Source organism: Chlorocebus sabaeus, chromosome 1 (genome assembly GCF_047675955.1).
Source record: "Chlorocebus sabaeus isolate Y175 chromosome 1, mChlSab1.0.hap1, whole genome shotgun sequence".
Classification (NCBI taxonomy): Eukaryota; Metazoa; Chordata; class Mammalia; order Primates; family Cercopithecidae; genus Chlorocebus; species Chlorocebus sabaeus.
This window is the reverse complement of record NC_132904.1, coordinates 7061808-7088886: the sequence shown is the minus strand read 5'-3', so window position 1 is coordinate 7088886 and position 27079 is coordinate 7061808. Positions and strand designations below refer to the sequence as shown.

At 41.5% G+C, this 27079-nt stretch overlaps 1 protein-coding gene and 1 pseudogene across 6 annotated transcripts in view; both read left to right on the top strand.

Moving 5' to 3' along the window:
• The window catches only part of KDM2A (lysine demethylase 2A), a 150030-nt gene that overhangs the window by 46817 nt on the left and 76134 nt on the right, over positions 1-27079 (top strand). For all 6 annotated transcript variants that reach the window (XM_007968880.3, XM_073013035.1, XM_073012997.1 and 3 more), the window contains 3 exons: positions 24940-25078; positions 26258-26336; positions 26772-26818. In XM_007968880.3, the coding sequence (XP_007967071.1) occupies positions 24940-25078; positions 26258-26336; positions 26772-26818 (265 nt within the window). The remainder of the gene's footprint in view (positions 1-24939; positions 25079-26257; positions 26337-26771; positions 26819-27079) is intronic.
• On the top strand, positions 14592-15083 carry LOC103219180 (ATP synthase subunit g, mitochondrial pseudogene; annotated as a pseudogene).

Here is a 27079-nt window from a genome sequence, read left to right as displayed (position 1 = left end):
CATTAGGTGACATTCTTGACATTTTCACACTAGAAAATGGAAGCTTGGGGAATTTGAAGTTCAAAGTGACAGTGCGTAGACCCAGACCTACTTCTGACTCTAATCCATTTTTTCTTCTGATTATGTAGTTTTGCTAAACATAATAAATATAGGTTCATACCTGAAAGTGAATTTTTGATTTCAGATACTAGAATTTTAGCTTGATTGAAGATGATCTCGTAGTGATTTAGTGTTGATTTTGCTGTTGGACTTTTTTTGTTGTTGTTTTTTGTAGAGCTGGGACATTGCTCTTTCACCCAGGCTTGGTCTTAAACTCCAATTTCAAGTGATCCTCTACCATGGCCTCCTAAAGCACGAGGATTACAGGCATGAGCCATCACACTTGACTGTTATTGGACTTTTTTTTTTGGAAACGGAATCTTGCTCTGTCACCCAGGCTGGAGTGCAGTGGCACGATCTCAGCTCACTTCAACCACCACCTCCCAGGATCAAGCGATTCTCCTGCCTCAGCCTCCCAAGTAGCTGGGACTGGTTATTTTTTGTATTTTTAGTAGAGGTGGAGTTTCACCATGTTGGCCAGGCTGGTCTCGAACTCCTGATCTCAAGTGATCTACCCGCCTCGGCCTCCCAAGTGCTGGGATTACAGGTGTGAGCCACCACGCCCGGCCTGCTATTGTACTTTTTAATGATGTGGGTCAGTTTACCACTCTTACAGTAACTTTCTTAGGTAATTTCAGCAATGAAGACATAGTTTTCTCTGCTTTAACTTTAGTTGGTGCAGATGGGGTGACTGAACACATAGAAGGAAAGAGGTCTTGCCAGGACTATAATGTAATGGTGGTAGTGGGAAGGGTAGGAGTATATGTGTTGGAAGGGAGTAATTTAGAATACCAACTTTTTTTTTTTTTTTTTTGATACCGAGTTTTGCTCTTGTTGCCCACGCTGGAGTGCAGTGGCACAGTCTTGGCTCACCACAACCTCCACCTCCCGGGTTTAAGCGATTCTCCTGCCTCAGCCTTCCTGAATAGCTGGGATTACAGGCATGTGCCGCCACACCCATCTGATTTTGTGTTTTCAGTAGAGACGGGGTTTCTCCATGTTGGTCAGGCTGGTCTTGAACTCTTGACCTCAGATAATCCACCTGCCTCAGCCTCCCAAAGTACTGGGATTACAGGCGTGAGCCACCGTGCCCGGCTTAGAATTCCAACTCTTGGCCGGGCGTGGTGGCTCACACCTGTAATCCCAGCACTTTGGGAGGCCGAAGCGGGTGGATCACGAGGTCAGGAGATCAAGACCATCCTGGCTAACAGGTGAAACCTCGTCTCTACTAAAAATACAAAAAAATTAGCCAGGTGTGGTGGTGGGCACCTGTAGTCCCAGCTACTTGGGAGGCTGAGGCAGGAGAATGGCGTGAACCCGGGAGGCGGAGCTTACAGTGAGCGGAGATCGAGCCACTGCACTCCAACCTGGGTGACAGAGCGAGACACTGTCTCAGAAAAAAAAAAAAAGAATACAAACTCTTGATCTTATGCCAGTTCCTTCTAAAGTGTCTACTCCTAGATGTGAAATTTCATAAATCTTAACTTTGACAGTTTGAAATAGAGTTAATTTGTTGATTAAGAGACTGACCTTTGTCTATGAATCAAAACATTAATCACAGCTCCAGAGAGAAGGATCATGTAGGAAAGCTTCCTAATGAGAGGAATGTAGCAAAGCTGGAAATAGGTGCATTTATAGACTATCTTCTAGTTTCAAGTGACTGCTTGCTATCTCTCTTAATTCACTTAAAGACTTAGGAGAAGCAGCATGTGTGACAAATTTCATGGTTTTTATCATTTACCAAGCAAAGGTCTAGAGTTAGTGTTTTTCAAGACTAACTATCCTTTCAGGTGTATAGTACCTTTCTTGACTGGCAAAAAGAAAGGTCACTGTTACTTCCCCTTTAGATTTACAGTAAACTTTAGAGTTTTTTTCTTTTTCCATAAATTCTTATTTGTATAATAAATACTTTCATTAATCCTTATCTTCTGGGAACTAAATTGACATGACCAGTATCGTGTATCATACTGATGACTTAGAGTTGCATCAATTATAAAAGGTGGTGAAAAAACTGGGCATTATCTTTGTTTCCCTTTTCTTTGTGTTTGTTGATACAGAAACAAATCAGGCAGTAAACAGAAGTATTCAGGGAGTATTTGTATTTCAGTAGGTGTTTCATTGGCTAATGAAAATCAAGTTAAAAAATTGGTTGACTTTCAGGAGAAACAATATTTCTTTCTTTTTTTTTTTTTTTTTTTTTGAGACAGTCTCGCTCTATCGCCTAGGCTGGAGTGCAATGGTGTAGTCTCCGCTCATTGTAATATCTACCTCCTGGGTTCAAGTGATTCTCGTGCCTCAGCCTCCCAAGTAGCTGGGACTATAGGCACGTGCCACCATGCCTGTCTAATTTTCATATTTTTAGCAGAGACAGGATTTTGTCAGGTTGGCCAGGCTGATCTCGAACTCCTGACCTCAGGTGATCCGCCCGCCTTGGCCTCCTAAAGTGCTGAGATTACAGGAGTGAGCCACTGCACCTGGCTGAGAAACTGAATATTTCTGAGTTATATTATTGTTTCCAATAGTAGTATTTGTGTATGAAGGTGGAGTCGGAGTGCTTTAAAGATTACTTCTTGCCCGGCATGGTGGCATAGGCCTGTAGTCCCAGTTACTTGAGAGGCTGAGGCAGGAGGATCTCTTGAAGCAAGGAGTTCTGGGCTGTAATGCAGTATACTGATCGGGTATCTGTACTGAGTTTCGCATCAATATGGTGAATTCCCAGCAACTAGGTACCAAGAGGGAGTATACTGGTTCAGGTTGGAAACTGAGCAGGTCAAAACTCCTGTGCTGTGCTGGGCTGGGTGTGGTGGGTCATGTCTATAACCCCAGCAATTTGGAAGGCCAAGGCAGGCGAATCACTTGAGGTCAGGAGATCGAGACCAGTCTGGCCAATGTCTGGCCATGTCTCTACTAAAAATACAAAAGTTAGATGGGCATGGTAGCGTGTACCTGTAATCCCAGCTACTCAGGAGTCTTGAGTCAGGAGAATTTCTTGAACCTGGGAGGCGAAGGTTGCAGTGAGCCGAGATCACGCCACTGTGCTCCAGCCTGGGTGACAAAGCGAGAGTCCATCTCAAAACAAAAAACAAACTCCTGTCCTGATCAGTAGTGTGATTACACCTGTGAATAGCCACTGCACTCCAGCCTGAGCAACATAGTGAGACCCCGTCTCTTAAAGTAATTTTTTAGATTATTTATTAGTGATTAGGCCTTCTAAAATCCCCTTCTTTTCTGCTCTAGGAGGCAAATAATTAGAAAAAGCAAATATTTTATTTGCCCTTTGAGTTATGATTTCATTTAGCTCTTAGGCTAATTTTAAAATGTCAGATATTATGAGTGCTAATTTTTAAAATTGGGGGCTATAAAAAGGAAGTGAATATTTGAAATAGTGGGACAGAGGGAGAGTGAGGAATTACACATTTTTACTTCATAGTTACTTAAAAAATACAACCTTGGCTAGGCGCGGTAGTTCGTGCCTGTAATCCCAGCACTTTGGGAGGCTGAGGCAGGTGGATCACCTGAGGTCAGGAGTTCAAGACCAGCCTGGCCAATATGGTGAAACCTTGTCTCTACTAAAAAAACAAAAATTAGCTGGACATGGTGGCATATGCCTGTAATCCCAGCTACTCGGGAGGCTGAGGCAGGATAATCACTTGAACCTGGGCGGCAGAGGTTGCAGTGAGCTGAGATCGCGCCACTGCACTTCAGCCTGGGTGACAAAGTGAGACTCCATCTCAAAAAAAAAAAACTACCACCATGTGTTGACTTGGACACTGACAAATGCCATTACTTGCCTGCTTTCAGTTTCTTTGGTGATTTGACTAGACTGTTTTGGAGGATAAACTGACTGAACGCTTGCTTGTTGGTAGAAAGTTTAATATTGGCCAGGTGTGGTGGTTCACGCCTGTAATGCCAGCACTTTGGGTGGCTGAGGCCAGCGGATCACTTGAGGTCAGAAGTTTGATGAAACCAGCCTGGCTAACGTGGTGAAACCTCGTCTCTACTAAAAATACAACAAATTAGCCAGGTGTGGTGGTACACGCCTGTAATCCCAGCTACTCAGGAGGCTGAGGCGGGAGAATCACTTGAAGCCGGGAGATGGAGGTTGCAGTGAGCTGCCATCACTCCATTGCACTCCAGCCTGGGCAACAGAGTGAGACTCTGCCTCAAAAAACAAAAGTTTAATATTGTGAGTTACTGCTTTTGCTAGCACCCAAGGAAAAAAAAATATACATATTATAGTAAAAACCTTTGGAAAAACCAAGAATGTGCCTTAGGTATAACATCTAAACTCAGATTGCTTCTCTTCAAGATGATGTTGAGATGCCCTATCCTCATCTTGAATTGATAGCCACATTTTGTTGTTGTTGTTGCAGAATTGTGATGATATCATAGTTAAATGTGGAGTGAGCACACTGAACAGTTGATTATACCTGATGGTACATAAGAAAGCAGGCAACAGTGATGGGAGAGATCTAGCACTTTTAACTCATTTCTTGACCAATTAGTTTTGTGGAGGGCATGTTTGTGGTCAGGGTAAGTGTATCCTGACTCTTTTAGGGAATTTTAGGATCATCCTATATATAAGTAGCTATTTGACACTAGTTCTTGGGGGAACTTTTTAGGGAATGGTTTACTTTTGTATACTCATCTTCTCTTGAGCAACTATCTTTTTTCACAACTGTCTTTTTTTTTTTTTTTTTTTCCGTTAAAGGTCCTCTGACTAAATATATTTTTTTAATCAAGAGTTTTAGGTGTTGGCCAGGCGCGGTGGCTCAAGCCTGTAATCCCAGCACTTTGGGAGGCCGAGACAGGCGGATCACAAGGTCAGGAGATCGAGACCATCCTGGCTAACATGGTGAAACCCCATCTCTACTAAAAAATACAAAAAATTAGCCGGGAGAGGTGGCGGGCGCCTGTAGTCCCAGCTGCTCGGGAGGCTGAGGCAGGAGAATGGCGTAAACCCGGGAGGCGGAGCTTGCAGTGAGCTGGGATCCGGCCACTGCACTCCAGCCTGGGCGACAGAGTGAGACTCCGTCTCAAAAAAAAAAAAAAAGAGTTTTAGGTGTGCATAAGCTTCCTGCTAAATTCTGTAGATGATGCCTTCTATTTATGGGTTACACTATCTGATTGTTGGAATTACTGTGATCTAACATTTTTCATGTATGGAAACTGTTCTATGTACTGTTGATCTCTGTAGAATTTGATCTTTTTCCAGAATATATTTGAAGGCTGACCTTTCAATAAAAGAAATGCAAGCTTTTCGGCCATGTTAATTTATCACACTATGTATTATTATTATATATATAAATATATAATATAAAAGAATATATTCTTTGTAATATATATGGCAGTTATGTTAAAAGTAAACATGTGTTTTTCCTTATTCTCTGTGCTCAGGCCATTTATCATTTAGGGTCAAAAAGTTTTACATAGATCAAAAGATAGGCCGGGCGCGGTGGCTCATGCCTGTAATCTCAGCACTTTGGGAGGCCGAGGCGGGTGGATCACGAGGTCAGGAGATCAAGACCATCCTGGCTAACGTGGAGAAACCCCATCTCTACTAAAAATACAAAAAATTAGCCAGGCGTGGTGGCGGGCGCTTGGTCCCAGCTATTCGGCGGACTGAGGCAGGAGAATGGCACAAACCCGGGAGGCGGAGCTTGCAGTGAGCCAAGATTGTGCGACTGCACTCCAGCCTGGGCAACAGAGCGAGACTCCGTCTCAAAAAAAAGAAAAAGGAAAAAGATAAAAACTTGGGCCCAAGGCTTAGTCATTGTAAGGCAGTGATTCCAACTCTTTTTGTACTTCCTTAGGGTATTTTAATTAAAATCCCTCATGGGATGTAATGAAATTATCAAACTTTGTGTAACTTTTTATTTTAGAAAAATGTTTTATGTATATCTTATTAATAAGGAGATACTGATAAATCTAGTAGGTGAAGATAAATCCCCCAAAATTTGAAGAGATCACTGCTATACACAGTCTGAATCTATAGTCTTTGAAACTTGGTAGATGTCCAGTGAAGTTATGCTGAATGAATCAGCATTTTTCTTATGTGGCTTCTTACATGGAGCTTCCCCCAAGCCCTCTGTGTTAGTTGTTCTTCCTCCTAGGCTTCAGTAACATTTGTATCTACCTGTCTTAATACATAGCGCATTAAATTATAATACTCTAATTTATTTATATATTTGTTGCCCCCTACTGGCCAGCAATCTTCTTGAGTGCTAGGACTGCATTTTAATTTTTGTATACAGAGTGTCTGGCTATTTTTCTATATTCAGCCTGGTCTTGTATGAATTATAATATACACATACACAGAGACACACATAGGGTTGGGGGATAGACAGCAATGTCCATCTGTCCACATATGGCCCACTGTGTGACCTGGCAGCAGTGTTGGGTTTTCAAAAGATTGCAAACAAGAAAGTGAGAGCAACAACATTTTAAAGTTCAGTTGATTTTTTGGATATGTATGCATTCATATGTTGTGGGGGAGCAGAGTGAAAGCCTGAGGTTGCTTCTTCCTTTAAAATGTATTTATTTGTTTAAGTACATATTAAGGCTATGAAGTGGGGGTTTGGTATATGTTGCAAAGATTCAGATTTAATCCATGTAGTTTCTTTTTTTTTTTTTTTTTTTGAGATGGAGTCTCACTCTGTCACACAGGCTGGAGTGTAGTGGTATGATCTCAGCTCACTGCAACCTGTGCTGCAGGGGTTCAAGCGATTCTCTTGCCTCAGCCTCCTGAGTAGCTGGGATTACAGGCGCCTGCCACTGCGCCTGGCTAATTTTTGTATTTTTAGTAGAGATGGGGTTTCAGCGTCTTGGCCAGGCTGGCCTTGAACTCCTGACCTCGTAATCCACCTGCCTTGGCCTCCCAAAGTGCTGGGATTACAGACGTGAGCCACTGCTCCTGGCCTAATCCGTGTAGCTTTATATAACTTTACAAAACAGTGCCCTAAATTTTTTTTCTTAATGGTATCACAATGTGAGACATGAAAATCTAGTAGTGACAAGATTGGTTTCTTTCTTGCTTTCTTTTTGAGACAGAGTTTCACTCTTGTTTCCCAGACTGGAATGCAGTGGTGCCATCTCGGCTCACTGCAACCTCTGCCTCCTGGGTTCAAGCGATTCCTGTGCCTCAGCCTCCCGAGTAGCTGGGATTACAGGCCTGAGCCACCATGCCTGGCTAATTTTTGTTTTTTTAGTAGAGAAGGGTTTTCACCATGTTGACCAGGCTGGTCTTGAATTCCTGACCTTAGGTGATCCTCCTGCCTCAGCCTCCAAAAGTGCTGGGATTATAGGCATGAGCCACCATGCTCAGCCTATCACTTGGTTTCTTCTTTCTTTCTCTCTCTTCTTTTCTCTTTTCTTTCTCTCTCTCTCTTTTTCTCTCACTCTTTTTTTTTTTTTTTTTTTTTTGAGACAGAGTCTCACTCTGTCACCCAGCCTGGAGTGCAGTGACGAGATCTTGGCTCACTGCAACCTCTGCCTCCCGAGTTTAAGCGATTCTCCTGCCTCAGCCTCCTGAGTAGCTGGGATTACAGGCACGCACCACCATGGCAGGCTAATTTTTGTATTTTTAGTAGAGATGGGGTTTCACCATGTTGGTCAGGCTGTTCTCGAACTCCTCTCAAACCCCCACCTCATGATCCTCCTGCATGGGCCTCCCAAAGTGCTGTAATTACAGGCATGAGTCACAGCACTGCCCAGCCTCTTTCTCTCTTTCTTTTTTTTTTTTTTTTTGGCGGTGGGTGTTCTCACTCCTGTTGCCTAGGATTAAGTGCAGTGGCATTATCATGGCTCACTGCGACCTTGTCTTCCCAGGCTCAGGTGATACCCCACCTCAGCCCCCTGAGAGCTGGGACTACAGGCACCTGCCACCATGTCTGGCTGATTGTTTGCATTTTTAGTAGAGATGGGGTTTCACCATGTTGCGCATGCTGCCTTTGATTCCCTGGGCTCAAGTGAACCGCCCATTTTGGCCTTCTAAAGTGTTGGAATTACAGGCATGAGCCACTGCATCTAGCCGTTACTTGGTTTCTTACACGATCACCAGCAAGAGGCTTCTGTAATTAAAATTTCACTCACAGGCGGCGGTGGAGTAAGATCAGAATTTTTAATTCCTTTGAGAAAATAGGAGATGACAAATTAATTTTGATAGAATATATCAGCCAACCGGGTGCGGTTGGCTGTTTCTTTTTTTTTTTTTTTTTTTTTTTTTTTGAGATGGAGTCTCGCTCTGTCACCCAGACTGGAGTGCATTGGTGTGATCTTGGCTCACTGCAACCTCCGCCTGCCGGGTTCAAGCAGTTCTCCTGCCTCAGCCTCCCAAGTAACTGGGACTACAGGCGGGCGTCACCATACCCGGCTAATGTTTTGTATTTTTAGTAGAGACAGGATTTCACCATTCTGGCCAGGCTGGTCTCGAACTCCTGACCTCATGATCTGCCCGCCTCAGCCTCCCAGAGTGCTGGGATTACAGGCATGAGCCACCATGCCTGGCCAGCAATTTCATCTTTTTAGAGGTCTGTAATAAATTGTAACTACAAATATAGGAAGTGAGAACACATTTTCATGGCATACACACAATAAATGTACTGAGTTCAAACACTTTGTGATATAAAATGCTGATTAGAAAGAGCAGTGTTTTCATTTCAGCCAGAATAGTTGAACGACCGGTAGTTTGTCAAAGAAAAGCTAGAATTAGAAACCAGAAATGGTGGAATATTAGATAAACAATGGTATAGCTAGAAATGTAGTGTCCCTTAGCAAGTATCAGAAATCTCTTACCCCGGGGAAGATCTTTGCTAATCCTTTATCATACCAAGCATGTAATTTTTTTTTTTTTTTTTTTTTTTTTGAGATGGTGACACCATCTGTCACCCAGGCTGGAGTGCAGTGGCACGATCTCGCGCACTGCAAGCTCCGCCTCCTGGGTTCACACCATTCTCCTGCCTCAGCCTCCCGAGTAGCTGGGACTACAGGCGCCCACCACCACGCCCACCTAATTTTTTTGTATTTTTAGGAGAGACATGTTTCACCATGTTAGCCAGGATGGTCTCAATCTCCTGACCTCGTGATCCGCCCACCTCGGCCTCCCAAAGTGCTGAGATTACAGGCGTGAGCCACGGCGCCTGGCCCCAAGCATGGTTTTCTGACTGAAAGACCTTCTTTGTTGCTAACTGGTCCCACCACTACACCTTTTCTCTCTGCCAGATCCATTTAAGCTGTATCTGAGGTTGTCCTTGACAATTTCTTCCAGTTACCTTAAGAGACTGGTCTGGTCGAAGTCTCAAGTGGGTTTTTGTAATAGAGAGTAGTGGTTAGGACTGTCAGCTCTAGAACCAAAGTGCCTGGGTTCAGATCCCAGCCACATCAATTACTAGCTTTGTAACTTGGGCAAGTTACTTCTTTCATTTTCCTTGCTTGTAAAGAGGGTATTAATACCTCATAGGGATGTTGGATTTAAATATATTAATACATGCATAGTGCTTGTTACAGTACCTGGCACATGTAGGTACTCAAACATTTTGACTCCTTTGTGCCTCTTGGAATGGGGATTGCTTAAGCTGTACTGAAAAAAATAGCCTTTAACATCTGTTTGAGATTTGTGATACATAGAAGTTGAGAGGAAGATGTGGAAAGCCCTAGGAGAGCTACCTACCAGCACCACCACCAGCTCTCCCTCAGTATTCCTAGTCAGGACAGACGGGGCTGAGTCTGAAATTAGATAGTCTTTGGATACAAGATAAACAGACCAGAGGGACTGGTATGTAGCAAATTTTCAATATATAATATAAATAGGAATGAATTTGATAGGAATGAAATTGAAATGATGTGAGTTGGAATCAGAGTGTAGAAGACTTTATTTTGGAACACAATGGGGCCTTAAGTTGTTTACTTCCAAGGGAAAGTTGAGATCTGAGAGGTTAAATGATTTATTAAACTGCCTACAGTTGCACAGCAAAGTAATAGTAGAAGTGACACTAGATATATTTTCCCTTTAGACACATTTGCTTTTTTGTTGTTTTTCTGCTATTACCCAAAAAGGTTAACTTGGGTCAGCTTTACCTTTCTGTTTCTTCATCTGTAAAATAAATCCATCATTCATCCTAATTCTCACAGTATGATTATCTTAGGCAAGAAAAACTATTTGATATAAACTAGGTCTCAAACTCTTGGCCTCAAGTGATCCTTGTGCCTTGGCCTCCCAAAGTGCTGGTATTACAGGCGTGAGCCACCATGCCTGACCAGTTTAAAATATTATTTTTATTTTTTGTGGAGACAGAGTCTCACTGTGTTGTCCAGACTGGCCTTGAACACCTGGCCTCAGGTGGTCTTCTCACCTCAGCCACTCAGTGTTGGGATTACAGGCATGAGCCACTGTGCCTGGCCTTGCAGAAACATTTTACATTTTGATGAAATAACAGTTTATCTGTTGTTTTTCCTTTGTTGCTTGTGCTTAAGGGGTATCATTTAAAAAATTCTTGCCAATCCAATGTCATAAAGATTTTCCCTACTGTTTTCTTCAAAGAGTGTTGTAGTTTTAGCTCTTAAATTTTGTAGTTCTAACTCTTACATCGTTGATCCATTTGTGTTTATTTTTATTTTTCTGAGACAGGGTCTTGCTCTGTCACCTAGGCTGGAGTGTAGTGTTACAACATGGCTCACTGCAACCTGTACTTCCTGGGCTCAAAAGATCTTCCTGCCTCAGCCTTTCATGTAGCTGTAACTACAGGGCATGCCACCACTCCTGGCTGATTTTTAAATTTTCTCACTATGTTGCCCAGGCTGGTCTTGAACTCCTGGACTCAAGCGATCTTCCTGCCTCAGCCTCCCAAGTTTCTGGAATTACACACATGAGCCCAACATTTGATCCATTTTGAAGGTTTTTTTGGTATATGATGTAAGAAAAGTAAGATTTAACTTCATTGTTTTGCATGTGGATATCTAGCCAGCATCATTTGTTGAAAATGTATTTAATCATAATTAATTAATTAATTAATTTATTTATTTTTTTGAAGACGGAGTCTGTCTCTGTGGCCCAGGCTGGAGTGCAGTGGCCGGATCTCAGCTCACTGCAAGCTCCGCCCCCAGGTTCCCGCCATTCTCCTGTCTCAGCCTCCCAAGTAGCTGGGACTACAGGCGCTGCCACCTCGCCCGGCTAGTTTTTTGTATTTTTTTAGTAGAGACGGGGTTTCACTGTGTTAGCCAGGATGGTCTCGATCTCCTGACCTCGTGATCCGCCCGTCTCGGCCTCCCAAAGTGCTGGGATTACAGGCTTGAGCCACCGCGCCCGGCCTAATCATAATTAATTTAAATCCAGTAGCCACATGTGGCTACTAGTGGGGCAAGTGTTTTTGTTTTTGAGACAGGGTCTCACTCTGTTGCCCAGGCTGGAATGCAGTGGCCTAATCATAGCTTACTGCAGCCTTAAACTCCTAGGATCAAACGATCCTCCCATCTCAGCCTCCTGAGTAGCTAGGGACAAGAGGCATGTGCCACCTTGTGCAGCTAATTAAAAAAATATATATATTGTGTAAAGACAGGGTCTTGCTATGTTGCCCAAACTGGTCTCAAGCATTCCTCCCACGTCTGCCTTCCAAAGAAGTGGAATTACAGGTGTGAGCCACCACACCCTGTGTAGGGAGGATTTTTTGAAAGTGATACTACATTGGGCAGCACAGATCTAGATGATCATGTTATTTTTCTCCTTTAATCTGGTTAGGTGGTGAATTTATAGATGGAGCTGAAATTCTCATAATTATCAAGCTGTTTTTGCATTCCTGGCATATTATACTAGTTAATTAAACAAAGTCCCTTTTTTTTTTTTTTTTTTTTAAATGGCTATGGAAATTGTTTAGAAAGATTGTGCTTTCTAAAAAAATGTTCTTAAACAAGTGTGCCTTCTCTTGGACTACATGAGCCTTTATTCTCATATTATAAAAATACATTGATTTCCTTAAATATATACATTGCAGCCTGGTGTGGTGGCTCACACCTGTAATCCCAGCACCTTGGGAGGCTGAGTCAATCACCTGAGGTCAGGAGTTCGAGACCAGCCTGACGAACATGATGAAACCCGTCTCTACTAAAAATACAAAATTAGCCAGACGTGGTGACACATGCTTATAATCCCAACTACTTGGAAGGCTAAGGCAGGAGAATCACTTGAACCTGGGAGGCGGACGTTACAGTGAGCCGAGGTCATACCATTTCATTCCATTCACTCCAGCCTGGGCAACAAAAGCAAAACTCTGTCTCAAAAAAAAAAAAATTACATACATGTATATACACACACATATATATACACATGTACATATATACATATATATATACACACACACAGCACTACTTTTTATCCTTTTTCAGACTGCCTATTATAGCTGGGCATGGTGGTTGACGCCTGTAATCCCAGCACTTTGGGAAGCTGAGGAGGGCGGATCACCCGAGGTTGGGAGTTTGAGATCAGCCTGGCCAACATGGTGAAACCCTGTCTCTACTAAAAATACAAAAATTAGTTCAGGCGTGGTGGCTCACACCTATAATCCTAGCACTTTGGGAGGGTAGATCACTTGAGGCCAGGAGTTCGAGGCCAGCCTGGCCAACTTGGTAGAACCCCATCTCTACTAAAAATACAAAAATTAGCTGGGCATTGTGGCTGGTGCCTGTAATCCCAGCTACTCCAGAGGTTGAGGCAGGAGAATCACTTGAACCTGGCAGGTGGAGGAGGTTGCAGTGAGCCAAGATCACACCATTGCACTCCATGCACTCCAGCCTGAGCAACAGAACGAGACTCAGTCTCAAAAAAATAAAATAAAATAAAAGATTAGCCAGGTATGGTGGCACACACGTGGTATCCCAGCCATTCGGGAGGCTGAGGCATGAGAATCACTTGAACTCGGGAGGCAGAGGTCTCAGTGAGCCAATATCATGCCACGGCACTCCAGCCTGGGCGACAGGATGAGACAACATCTCAAAAAAAAAAAAAATTGCCAATTATTTTTTACTATTACTATTATTATTATTATATAGTGACTGAATCTGGTTTTCTTGAGACAGAGTCTTGCCCTGTTGCCCAGGCTGGAGTGCAGTGGCGTGATCTCAGCTCACTGCAGCCTCTGCCTCCCGGGTTCCAGCGATTCTCCTGCCTCAGCCTCCCAAGTAGACTAGCTGGGATTACAGGCGCCCGCCACCATGGCCAGCTAAGTTTTGTATTTTTAGTAGAGACAGGGTTTCACCATGTTGACCAGTCTGGTCTCAAACTCCTGACCTCAGGTAATCCGCCCACCTCAGCTTCAGTCACCACTGTCTAATTTCAGAACACTTTCATTACCCCGAAGAAACCCAGTACACGTTTAGCATTTATTGCCCATCTCCCTTCCTCCCAGCCCCTGGCAACCACTAATCTGCTTTCCGTATCTGTGAATGCACTTATTCTGGGTATTTCATATAAATGGAATCATATGTGGTCTTTTGTGACTGGCTTTTTTCACTGGGCATGATGTTTTTGCTTGTAGCATTTGTCAGTAATTAATTCCCTTTTGTTAAACAATACTCCATTGTGTGAATATACTGCATTTTATTTATTCATTCATCAGTTGATGGATCTTTGGGTGCTTTCTACCTTTAGGTTATTATAATTGTGTTACTATCAACGTTTATGTGCAAGTTTTTGTGTAGATGTATATTTTCCTTCTGTTGGATAGAGATCTAGAGAGTGCGAATTGCTGGGTCATATGGCAATTTTATGTTTAAACAATCTGAGAAACTGCCAGATTGTTTTCCATAGGGATTGCTGTGCTATTTTGCATTGTCACCAGCAGCAAATGAGGGTTCCACTTTCTCCACCTCCTCACCAGCACTTATCTAACTAGTAGGTATGAGGTGGTATCTCGTTGTGGTATTGATTTGCATTTCTTTAATGACTAATGTTGAACTAATTAATAATATTTTATATACTTATTGACCAGTGTATCTTTGAGAAATAGCTATTCAGATCTTTTGCCCATTTTTAAATTGTCCTTTTTTTTGGTCCTTTTTATTATTGAGTTATAATACTACTTTCAATATTGTAGATACTGGGTCCTTATTAGATACATGATTTGCAAATGGGAGGAAATCCTATTCTATAGATTATCTTTTTACTTTCTTTTTTTTTTTTTTTTGAGATGGAGTCTGGCTCTGTCACCCAGGCTGGAGTGCAGTGGCGTAATCTCAGCTCACTGCAAGCTCCGCCTCCCAGGTTCACGCCATTCTCCTGCCTCAGCCTCCCGAGTAGCTGGGACTACAGGCGCCCGCCACCACGCCCGGCTAATTTTTTGTATTTTTAATAGATACGGGGTTTCACCGTGGTCTTGATCTCCTCACTTTGTGATCTGCCTGCCTCAGCCTCCCACAGTCTTTTTACTTTCTTAACAGTGTTTTTTGTAGCATGAAAGGTTTGAGGAAGTCACAGATAAATTTCACTTTTGGTGTTGTATCTAAGAAACCGTTAACTAGGGTGACATTCAGCCGGCCGTTCCCGGCAACGGACTTCGCATCCCAGAACCATGGCCCAATTTGTCCGTAACCTTGTGGAGAAGACCCCGGCTCTGGTGAACGCTGCTGTGACTTACTCGAAGCCTCGATTGGCCACATTTTGGTACTACGCCAAGGTTGAGCTGGTTCCTCCCACCCCTGCTGAGATCCCTAGAGCTATTCAGAGCCTGAAAAAAATAGTGAATAGTGCTCAGACTGGTAGCTTCAAACAGCTCACAGTTAAGGAAGCTGTGCTGAATGGTGTGGCCACTGAGGTGTTGATGTGGTTTTATGTTGGAGAGATCATAGGCAAGCGTGGCATCATTGGCTATGATGTTTGAAGACCAATCTTTAACATCTGGTTATATTTGATTTATTATTTGAGTGTTGTTGGACCATGTGTGATCAGACTGCTATCTGAATAAAATAAGATTTGTCAAAGAAAAAAAAAAAAAAAGAAACCGTTAACTAGGCCAGGAACAGTGGCACACACCCACACTCCTGTAATCCTAGTGCTTTGGGAGGCCCAGGATGGAGGATTGCTTCAGGCCAGGAGTTCACGACCAGCCTGAGGAACATAGTGAGACCCTCCTCTCAACAAAAAATAATTAGCCAGGCATGGTGGCAGGGGCTTATAGTCCTTGCTACTTGGGAGTTTGAGGAAGGATTGCTTGAGCCCAGGAGTTTGAGGCTGCAGTGAACTATGATTGTGTAACTATACTGCCGCCTGGGAAACAGAGTGAGATACTGTCTCTTAAAGAAAAACAGAAATCCCAGTACTTTGAAAGGAAGCCGAGGTGGGTGGATCACTTGAGTTCAGCAGTTCCAGACCAGCCTGGCCAACATGGTGAAACCCCATCTGTACCAAAAAACACAAAAATTAGCCAGGTGTGGTGGCACACCCCTGTAGTCCCAGCTACTCGGGAGGCTGAGGCAGGAGAATCACTTGAACCCAGGAGGTGGAGATTGCAGTGAGCTGAGATTGTGCCACTGGGCTATAGTGAGACCCTGTCTCAAAAAAAAAAAAAAAGAAAAAAGAAAAAAAAACCCCAAACCATTGCCTAATCCAGAGTCATGACATTTACAACATATAACCTTCTAAGAATTGTTTAGTTTTAGATCCTTCATTTAAGCTTTTCATTCATCTTAAAGTAATTTTTGTGAGTGTGGTGTAAGGTAGAGGTCCACTTTCATTCTTGGACACATGTTCATATCTGGTTGTCCCAGCAGAGTTTCTTAAAAAGACTTTTTCCATTAAATTGTCTTTGAATGCTTGTTGTTTTTTTTTTTTTTTCTTTTTTCTTTTTTTGAGACAGTGTCTTGCTGTATCACCCAGGCTGGAGTGTAGTGGCATGACCTCAGCTCACTGCAACCTCCGCCTCCTGGGTTCAAGTGATTCTCCTACCTCACCCTCCCGAGTAGTTGGGATTATAGGCAGGTGCCACCATGCCCAGCTAATTTTTGTATTTTTAGTAGAGACAGGGTTTCACCATGTTGGCCAGGCTGGTCTTGAACTCCTCATCTCAAGTGTTCCACCTGCCTTGGCCTCCCAAAGTGCTGGGATTACAGGCATGTGCCACCGCTCCTGGTCTTGGCATGCTTATTGAAAGTCAATTGACCATAAGTGTAAGAATTTATGTCTGCATTCTCCCTTCTGTTCCATCAGTCTATATATGTCTGTCCTTAAATACCAGTACCACACAGTATTGATTACTATACCTTTATAGTAAGTTTTAAAATTATTATAGTTTTATGGTGAGTTCAACTCTTTTCCTTTTTTTTTTGGAGACAGGATCTCATTCTGTTATTCAGGCTGAGTTCAGTGGCGTGAACATGGCTTACTGCAGCCTCAACCTCCTGGGCTCAAGCCATCCTTCTATCTCAGCCTCCTGTGGAGTTGGGACTACAAGCACACACCAGCACTCGTGGCATATATATATATATATATATTTTTTTTTTTGTAGAGGCAGTGGTTGGTCTTGAACTCCTGGTCCTCCCAGCTTTCTTTTGTTCTCTTTAAGGATTGTTTTGGCTATTATGGTTTCATGGTATTTCCATATGAATTTTAGGATCATCTTGCTAATTTCTGCCCCCCCCCCCCCGCAAAAAAACTGTGATTTTGGTAATAATTGCTTTGAATTTGAAGATACATTTGGGAGATTATTGCCATCTTAATAATGCCTTTCAGTTCATGAACACAGGAAATTTTTCTATTTAGCTATCATTTAATTTATTTCAACAATGCTTTGTAGCTTTCTGGTGTATAAGTCTTGTACTTATCTTGTTAAATTTATTCCTTAGTATTTTTTTTATGCTGTTGTAAATGGATTTTTTTAACTTCCTCTTTGGATTTTTCATTGCTAGTATATAGAAATAGAACTGATTTTATTAACCCCTATTGTTGTGTGTGTGTGTGTGGATTCCTTATAGTTTTCTGTGTACAAGATAATGTAATTTGTGAATAGAGGTAGGTTTACTTCTTCCTTTCCAAACTTTTCTTTTTCTTGCCTAATTGTCCTAGCTAGAAATTTCTTGCCTGATTGCCCTAGCTAGAAACTTCAATACAGTGTTGAATAGAAATGGGTAACAAACATATCTTTGCCTTGTTCCTGATCTTAGGAGGAGAGCTTTCAGTCTTTCACCATTAAGTATTTTTTTTATTTTTTTAAATTTTTTTGAGACAGAGCGAGACGAGACCCCCATCTCAAAAAAGAAAAGAAAAACAGATGGAATATTTATAGACATAATGTGACATGCTGGTTTTTATTTTTATTTTTATTTTTGAGACAAGGTCTCTCACCCTGTCACCCAGGCTGGAGCGCAGTGGTGCTATAACAGTTCGCTGCAGCCTGGACCTCCCCAGGCTCGGGAGCCTCTCACCTCAGTTGTTTTTTTTTTTTTCTTCTTCTTCTTCTTTTGAGACGGAGTTTCACTCTTGTTGCCCAGGCTAGAGTGCGATAGTGCGATCTCAGCACACTGCAACCTCTGCTTCCCGGGTTCAAGCGATTCTCCTGCTTCAGCCTCCCAGGTAGCTGGGATTACAGGCATGCGCCACCATGCCCGGCTAATTTTGCATTTTTAGTAGAGTTGGGGTTTCTCCATGTTGGTCAGGCTGGTCTCAAACTCCTGACCTCAGGTGATCCACCCACCTTGGCCTCCCAAAGTACGGGGATTACATGCGTGAGCCACCGCTCCTGGCCTAATTTTTTTTTTTTTTTTTTTTTTTTTTTTTTTGAGACAGAGTCTCGCTCTGTCACCCAGGAGTGCAGTGGCCAGATCTGGAGTGCAGTGGCCAGATCTCAGCTCACTGCAAGCTCCGCCTCCCGGGTTTACGCCATTCTCCTGCCTCAGCCTCCCGAGTAGCTGGGACTACAGGCGCCTGCCACCTCGCCCGGCTAGTTTTTTGTTATTTTTTAGTAGAGATGAGGTTTCACCGTGTTAGCCAGGATGGTCTCGATCTCCTGACCTGGTGATCCGCCCTTCTCGGCCTCCCAAAGTGCTGGGATTACAGGCTTGAGCCGCGCCCGGCCTAAATTTTTGTATTTTTAATAGAGAAGGGGTTTCACCATGTTGGCCAGGCTGGTCTCCAGCTTCTGACCTCGATGATCAGCCTGTTTTGGCCTCCCAGTGTGCTGGGATTACAGGTATCAGCCACCATGCCCAGCCAGTTTTTGTGTTTTTAGAAGAGACAGGTTTTGCCATGGAGCAGGCTGGTCTTGAATTCCTGGGCCTAAGTGATGCGCCTGCCCTGGCCTCCGAAAGTGCTGGGATTACAGGTATGAGCCACTGCACCCAGCCTGGTTTTAATTTTTATTATTTTTATTTTTATTTATTTATTATGAGGCAAGGTCTGGCTCTGCTGCCCAGACTGGAGTGCAGTAGCCCCATCATAACTCATGGCAGCCTCAAACTCCTGAGCTCAAACAATCCTGCTGTCCCAGTCTCCTGAGTAGTACATGCGCACACTACCATGCCCAACTAATTTAAACAAACTCTTTTTTTTTTTTTTTTTTTTTTTTTTTTTTTTTTTTTTTAACAAGATAGGGTCTTGGTATGTTGCCCACGCTGGTCTTAAGCTCCTGGCTTCAGAAAGTGATCCTCCTACCTCAGCCTCCCTAAGTGCTCGTATTACAGGCATGAGCCACCATGCCCACTTTGGGAGGCCGAGGCAGGCAAATCACCTGAAGTCAGGAGTTCAAAACCAGCCTGGCCAACATGGCGAAACCTTGTCTCTACTAAAAATACAAGAATTAGCTGGATGTGGTGGTGTGTGCCAATAATTCCAGCTACTTGGGAGGGTGAGGCAGGAGAATTGCTTGAACCCGGGAGACAGAGGTTGCAGTGAGCTGAGATTGCACCACTGCACTCCAGCCTGGGCGACAGAGCAAGACTCTGTCTCAAAAAGAAAAAGTAAAAAGAAAGAAACTGTTTCCTAAAAACAGTTTTTCTCAGCTTATTATAGTTTTCTATATAACTCAGGCGTATTGTTACTGACTTAGTGAATATTCTCTGCTCAAAAGTTCTGATTTCCCGACCCTTACCTGCTTTTTTACTTTTTAAGTGTCTTACATAGACAGTTTGAGAAAATACCCTTTCCACCATTCTATTTTCTGACAGCTTGAGAAAAGAATGTTAGAAATTTCTATAGAATGATGAATAGATGAAATACCTACTTGGATCTAGTGTTTCTTCCTCATATTTCTTCTGCTCATTACCTAGGAGAGTGATACAACTAATACTCCTGCAGTTGACTTATCTACCAGTACTTGAGTTAATCTAAGTATTCCATTTATGTGGCCATTTTAACCATTTTATATAGTTAATTACGACTAAACTGGGAATGGTGACTATTTTTTAGGATATTTAAAATTCTTTGTGTTATTTGGATTCTAAATAACATGATTTTGCTATGTTATTTGGTCATCTAAGTAGAATAAAGTAATTTGTTGTTGGTTATTCAGGAATGCAATTCCCTGTTAACCCTGGGAAATGCAAATTGCTTTTGAGAGGAAATGTGGTTGAAATAGATGTCATTGTTCAGTTTATGCTTGTTACTTACTGTGACACTGGGCCTAGTGAGGACTGGTACCTACAGAAAGCCTGTAACTCCCTTTAGGCTGCCTAAAATCACATATATGAAAAAGCATCTAGAATAAAAGCATAGCATGCTAGTAAACCAATTTATATTATTTGGTAATGTTGGTGGGCTAAAGGAAATCAGTAGCTGATTTCCTTACTGTTAAAGTGACCTTACCTTTTGGGTTTCACCTATAGCAGAGATTGTGTTATTGCCTACTGATATCCAGGGTTACTGTGAGGATTGAATGTTTTTAAAGCATTTATGAGATATGTTATAGAAGTTTACTTTGACTAGGGTTTACATTAAGATAGGATACAGGAAAAACAGACATCCTTGACAGTGTTAAAATTCACACAGGCCAGGTATGGTGGCTCACACCTGTAATCCCAGCACTTTGGGAGGCTAAGATTGGAGGATCACTTGAGCCCAGGAGGTCAAAGGTCAAGACTACAGTGAGCTGATCGTGCCACTGCACTCCAGCCTGGATGACAGAGACTCTGTCTCCAAAAAAACCCACTACACACACACACACACACACACACACACACACACACACACACACACGTAATTTTCACACTATTGTGTGAAATTTTCACACTATTGTATTTCACAACTTTCCAGTTGCAGTAATCAAAAAGAGATCAGGAATTCAAATTCATTTTTCTGTTGTCTTTAAGAAATGGGAATGGCTTGGAGACAGAAGCCTTCCCTGTATCCTTACATTCTCCCTACTGAAGGTGTAAATGGAAGAATTTAAGGAGAAGTAAAGCATGAAAAATGTCCGGGGAACTTTTTGCCTATCATATTAGAAATGTTGGGATAATCAGGATGATTACTTTCTCCTGAGTGAAGAAGAATCAGTTATGGTAGACCTAATAAAAAGGCTGAGGTTTGAAAACGAGGGATTTTTAAAACAAGCATATTAGAACTAAAAGTGCAAGTGAGAGCTTTCTAAAAGTGATTCTGGGAAACTATACTTACTCTAGTAGCATTGTTCTTGCTTTATAATGTGTTTGGAACTCATCTTTTGTAGTTCTTCGGAGATGCATATACAAAATAAGGTGAGGGAGAGAACTGGATGATGTTTTTGGGGAAAACAGTATTAGAAATTGTCAGTGAACACCCTGCCCTGCACCAAAAGATACCTAAAAATACTTTGAATGATGATGGCATTATTGGTGTCAGTGAAGTCTTATCAAAATTAAACCTTCTTTTGGCTTTTGAACTGTGATTTGTGGCAGCCAAGTTACTAGGTAAGAGAGTGTTCTAAGGCTTTTTACTAAATATGGAAAAGATACTAGATTTGCCTTTTGTGTTTTTGCCTAAAACTGGTAAGTTGAATCTTGCTTTCCTCTGGTATGTAATAGTCAAGTTTATTTCTTTCATTTTTTATGACTGACTGCTGCCCTTTCACAGACTCCCACTCCCTAAGAGCCCTTTCTCCAGTGTCTCATTTTCTTACATGTTTATGTAAATGCAGGTGCTATATAATCAATTCTAGATCATCAATACTTAGCTTTAAATTCTAGATTTGGTGTTCTTAGCACGTATAAAGGTAGGGTGACTTTACCCTTACCATTACTACTGGCACATCCAGTTGCCTGTTGGGTATGTATTCAAGAAATTTCAGCAAATTTTAACACTGGCTAAAGTAAAATACCGTCATTCATTGCTTAACAATGGGGATATGTTCTGAGAAGTGAATAGGCAATTTCATCATTGTACTAATAATCTAGTGTGTACTTACACAAACCTAGGTGGTATAGCCTACTACGCACCTAGGTTATATGGTATATCCTATAGCTTCTAGTCTACAAATCAGTACAGCATGTTACTGTACTGAATACTGTAGGCAGTTATAGCATGCCAGTAAATATTTGTGTATCTAAACATAGAAAAGGTGCAGTGAAAATATGGTATAAAAGGCAAAAAAAAAAAAAAAGGATATACCTGTATAGGGCACTTCTTGTGATAGACTTTGCAGGACTGAAAGTTGCTCTAAATGAGTCAGTGAGTGAATAGGAGTAAATGTGAGGGCCTAAGACACTTCTGTAGATTTTATGAACAGTGTTTTATTTTTTAATTATAAAAATTTTTTTTCAATAATAAACTAGGCTGGGCGCACTGGCTCACTCCTGTAATCCCAGCACTTTGGGAGACTGAGGTGGGCGGATCACCTGAGGTCATGGATTCAAGACCAGCGTGGCCAACATGGTGAAACCCTGTCTCTACAAAAATACAAAAAGTAGCCGAACATGATGGTGGGTGCCTATAATCCCAACTACTTGAGAGGCTGAGGCGAGAGAATCGCTTGAACCTGGGAGGCGGAGGTTGCAGTGAGCCGAGATCACTCCGTTGCACTCCAGCCTAGGCAACAGAACAAGACTCCGTCTCAAAAAATAATAATACTAATAATAATAAACTAAGCTTAGTCTATAACTTTTTAACTTTATATACTTTTGAATTTTTTCAAATTTTTTCTACTTTTGTAATAATACTTAGCTTAAAACACAAATGCATTATACCACTATACAAAAGCATTTTCTTTATATCCTTATTCTATAAGCTTTTGTCTATTAAAATTTTTTTTAACTTTTTAAACTATTTTGTTAAAAACCAAAACATAAACATACACATTAGCCTGCAGAGGGTCGGGGTCATCAGTATCACAGAGCAGCATCATTATCACTGTCTTCTGCCTCCACATCTTTTCCCACTGTAAGATCTTCAGGTACGGTAACACAGATGAGCTGTCATCTCCTGTGATAACAATGCCTTCTTTTGGATACCTCCTAAGAGACCTCCCTGAGGCTGTTTTACAGTTAATATTAAGAAAAAAATAAATAGAAAGAATGCATGCTAAATTAATGTTTCAAGTACAGAATAATAAATGCATAAACCAGTAACACAGTCATTTATTATGTACTATTCCTAATGGTATGTGCTACATTTTTACATGACTGGCAGCACATTTTGATTTACACAAGCATCACCACAAATGAGTAATGTGTTGTGCTATGATGTCCTGACGGCAACAGTGTCACTAGGAGATAGGCATTTTTTAGTTCTACTGTAATCTCATGGGAACATCGTCTCATTCATATATATATATATATATATATATATATGCGCAGTTCGTCATTGAAATGTCATTATACTGCACATGACTGTATTAAAAGGTAAACTTGCAGTATAAGCAACATTTTTAAAAGTAACTGCTTATTAGATAGAATTCTCATACCATCAATCTACTCATTTAAAGTGTACAAGTCAGCTGGGTGTGGTGACTGAAGCCTGTAATCCCAGACTTTGGAAGGCTGAGGTGTGCCGATCGCTTGAGCAGAGGAGTTCCAGACCAGCCTGGCCAACATGGGGAACCCCTGTCTCTACCAAAAAAATTAGCTGGGTGTGGTGGTGCACACTGGTGGTGTCAGCTGTGGGAGGCTGTAGGTAGGAGGATCACCTGAGCCTAGGAGGTTGAGGTTGCAGTGAGCCTTAATCCAGCCACTGCATTCCAGCCTGGGCAACAAAGCACAATCCCATCTCAGAAAATAAAAAATAAAGTGTACAATCCAGCGATTTTTAGTATATTCACAGGGTCGTATAAATGTCACCACTATCGAGTTCCAGAACATTTTCCTTGCTCTCGGAAAAAACCCATACTATTAGCAGTCACTTCTCTTATTCTTCATTTTCTCTAGTCCCTGGCAACTATGAATCTACTTTCTGTCTCTATGGATTTGCCTATTCTAGACATTTTATTTAAATGAAGTCATACAATATATGGTCTTTTGTGACTAGCTTTTTTTTACTTGGCATAATGTTTTCAGAGTTTGTCTATGTCATGGCACATAGCAGTATGTCATTCCTTTTTGTGGTTAAATGACATCCCATTTTGTAGGTATTACCACATTTTGTTAATCCATTCATCAATTGATTGACATTTGGGTGGCTTCTACCTTTTGGCTGTTGTGAATAACACTAGCGCGAACATTTGTGTATAAGTTTTTGTTTTGAAAAGAAGAGCGTATGTTTTCAGTTTTTTGAGTTATATACCTAGGAGCAGAATTATTAGGTCTTACGATAACTTTAACTTTTTGAGGAACTTTCAAACTGTTTACCAGTGTCTGCACCATTTTACATTCCCACCAGCAATGTATGAGGCTTCCAGTTGATCTATATTCACATCAGCACTTGTTATTGTTTATCTCTTGGATGATAGTCATTCTAGTGGGTATAAAGTGGTATTTCATTGTGGTTTTGGTTTGCATTTTTGTAATGACTAACGAGAATTGAGCATTTTTCATGTGCTTATTGTACATTTGTATATCTTCTTGGGAAAGACATGTTATCTTTAAAGCTAAATATTGATGGTATGCTGTTTGGAATGCTGTGGGGTTTTTGTTGTTGTTGTTGTTGTTGTTGTTGTTGTTGTTGTTTTTTGAGACGAAGTTTTGCTCTTGTTGCCCAGGCTGAAATCCAATAGCGCGATCTCGGCTCACTGCAACCTCCGCTTCCCAGGTTCAAGCAATTCTCCTGTGTTAGCCTCCTGAATAGCTGGGATAACAGGCATGTGCCACTACACCCAGCTTATTTTGTATTTTTAGTAGAGATGTGGTTTCTCCACATTGGTCAGGCTGGTCTCTAATCTTGAACTCCTGACCTCAGGTGATCTACCCATTTCTGCCTCCAAAGTACTGGGATTACAGGCGTGAGCCCCCGCACCCGGACTGGAATGCTGTTCTTTAGATTAACTTTCTTCCTTTATCTGAGACAGGGTTTTTGATCCATTAATTCAAATATTTTAGTCTATTTTTGAGATTGCTTTACAAAGCTAATTTTAAATACAGCTCTCCCCTATGAAAAAAGTATATTTTGTATCCTGGCTTGAAATTTTTCTGAATACAGTTTGTCCCCACTCTGATAAACAATGATAGACAAATGAAATATTTAGTAGACTTTCTTTCGTCCTGTTTTTATTGTGAATTTATATCTCTATGCTCAAAGAATTAGCAAGGGTAAAATTCATAGAGGACCCAGTGGCTCATTAAAACTTCAATATATTCTGTGGATTCTGAGAATATCAGCTATGTTGAGAGGAAGAAAGATCCATAAGGCAAGGAAAATAGCAACTGAGTTTGAAAGTAGCACTTTGCACGTGTAGGGAAATCTATGACCACTAGTAGGTAGGAATGAAAAAGTACATGATTTCATCCGTGTGTTCCTTTCTCTCTCAGCGTGGTACCATGCGACGACGCTATGAAGATGATGGCATTTCAGATGATGAAATTGAAGGGAAAAGAACTTTTGACTTGGAAGAGAAACTGCACACCAACAAATATAATGCCAATTTTGTTACTTTTATGGAAGGAAAAGGTCAGTATCGTTTTAGTTCCAGCATATAGTCCTTTGATGTGGGAAGCCATAGATTCTGAGCATTGGGGGTTTAGCATTTATCCAGCTAAAATATTGCCTGTTGATGTTATCTATTTTCTCTTGTTATACAATGCCACTTGTATGCACTTGTCCCCTAGTCCTCCCACCCTGTGAGTCATTCTCTGCTATATTAGAAGTAATCTTTTATTAGGGCAAGAGTATTGTCGGATATTTTTGCCTAACAGCCTCTTCCTCCTCCTTCCATCCCTTGGTTTAAGTTTAATTAAAAACAGTACGGTGGCTCAAGCCTGTAATCCCAGCACTTTGGGAGGCCGAGACGGGCGGATCACGAGGTCAGGAGATCGAGACCATACTGGCTAACACAGTGAAACCCCGTCTCTACTAAAAAATACAAAAAAATAGCCGGGCGAGGTGGCGGGCGCCTGTAGTCCCAGCTACTTGGGAGGCTGAGGCAGGAGAATGGCGAAAACCCGGGAGGCGGAGCTTGCAGTGAGCTGACATCCGGCCACTGCCCTCTAGCCCGGGCGGCAGAGCGAGACTCTGCACCCAGGCTGGAGTGCAGTGGTGCAGTCTCGGCTCACTGCAACCTCCATCTCCCAGGTTGAAGCAATTCTCCTACCTCAGCCTCCTGAGTAGCTGGGATTACAGGCACGTGCCCCCATACCCCACTAATTTTTTTTTTTTTTTAATGTATTTTTAGTAGAGACAGGGTTTCGCCATGTTGGCCAGGCTGGTCTTGAACTCCTGACCTCAGGTGATCTACCCATCTGGGCCTCCCAAAGTGCTGGGATTACAGGCATGAGCCACCGCGCCCGGTGTTTCTTTTTCACTCTTAAGAGACAGGGTGATGATAATTTCTGTTTAGCATTTATGAGATGACTCATTAGTAGTACTATGCCCATGTTGTTTAAGCTCTAAATTTCCTGTGGAAATATATAGACTTGGCAAACCCCTCAAGCCTTGCTTCTCAATGTGTTCTGCATATTTTCTAAGAGATGCTTCTTAATAAGCATATGTTTTATTGACTAACAGCATAACTTTATACACAGAATAAAAAACACCATTTGTACTATATTACTTAGGATCCTTTTTATGGTCCTTTTATTATTTTTAATTATACCTCTTATCTTTCTAATAATTATTTTCCTATGGTGACAGATTTTAATGTAGAGTATATTCAGCGGGGTGGCTTGAGAGATCCTCTGATTTTCAAGAATTCTGATGGACTTGGAATAAAGTAAGTGTTTAAAGCCTGGCTGGATATAGTTGCAAAATGGCCTTGTTACACCCAGGGCTATAAACAGTGGTGGTATATACCCAGAACAGTAGTAATTGAAAATAATTTCCCACTTAGTTTTAAAAGTGTATGTTTTTGTTTTGATACACAAGTGTTTCATATTAGAGGTAAATGACAAAATATAGATGAACCAAAAAAAAAAAATTTTTAATCTCCTGAAATGTGCCACCCTTAGATAAATCATTAACATTGTTATGTATTCTTTTTTCCTATGCATATGTGTAAATATATAATCACCTATATTTTAAAAATAACTTAAAACCTGATTATGAATATTGCTGTGTCTGGGGAGTTCTCAGTACTTTAAGAAAAAAAACTCACATTTACTAGAGAAATTGTGTTTTCCATATATACTTACTGGTGTTTGTTTCATAGAATGCCGGATCCAGACTTTACTGTGAATGATGTCAAAATGTGTGTAGGTAAGTGTCTGTCTTTAAGGCAAAGATTTAAGACATAGGACTGAATTAAATCTCTGACTGAGATTTAAGGTTTAGGAACATTGAAGTATATATTTGATTAGAAACTACATTTTCATTAGGAACAGAATTTTATCAAAGAGTTACAGAAGTTACCTTATTTAATACACATTAAACATAGAAGGTTGGAATCTCTTTTTCCTACCTTCATACTTCCTTCTCTCCATGAAGAGTGTGCCTTCTAGGGCAACCTTTCCAAGAAAC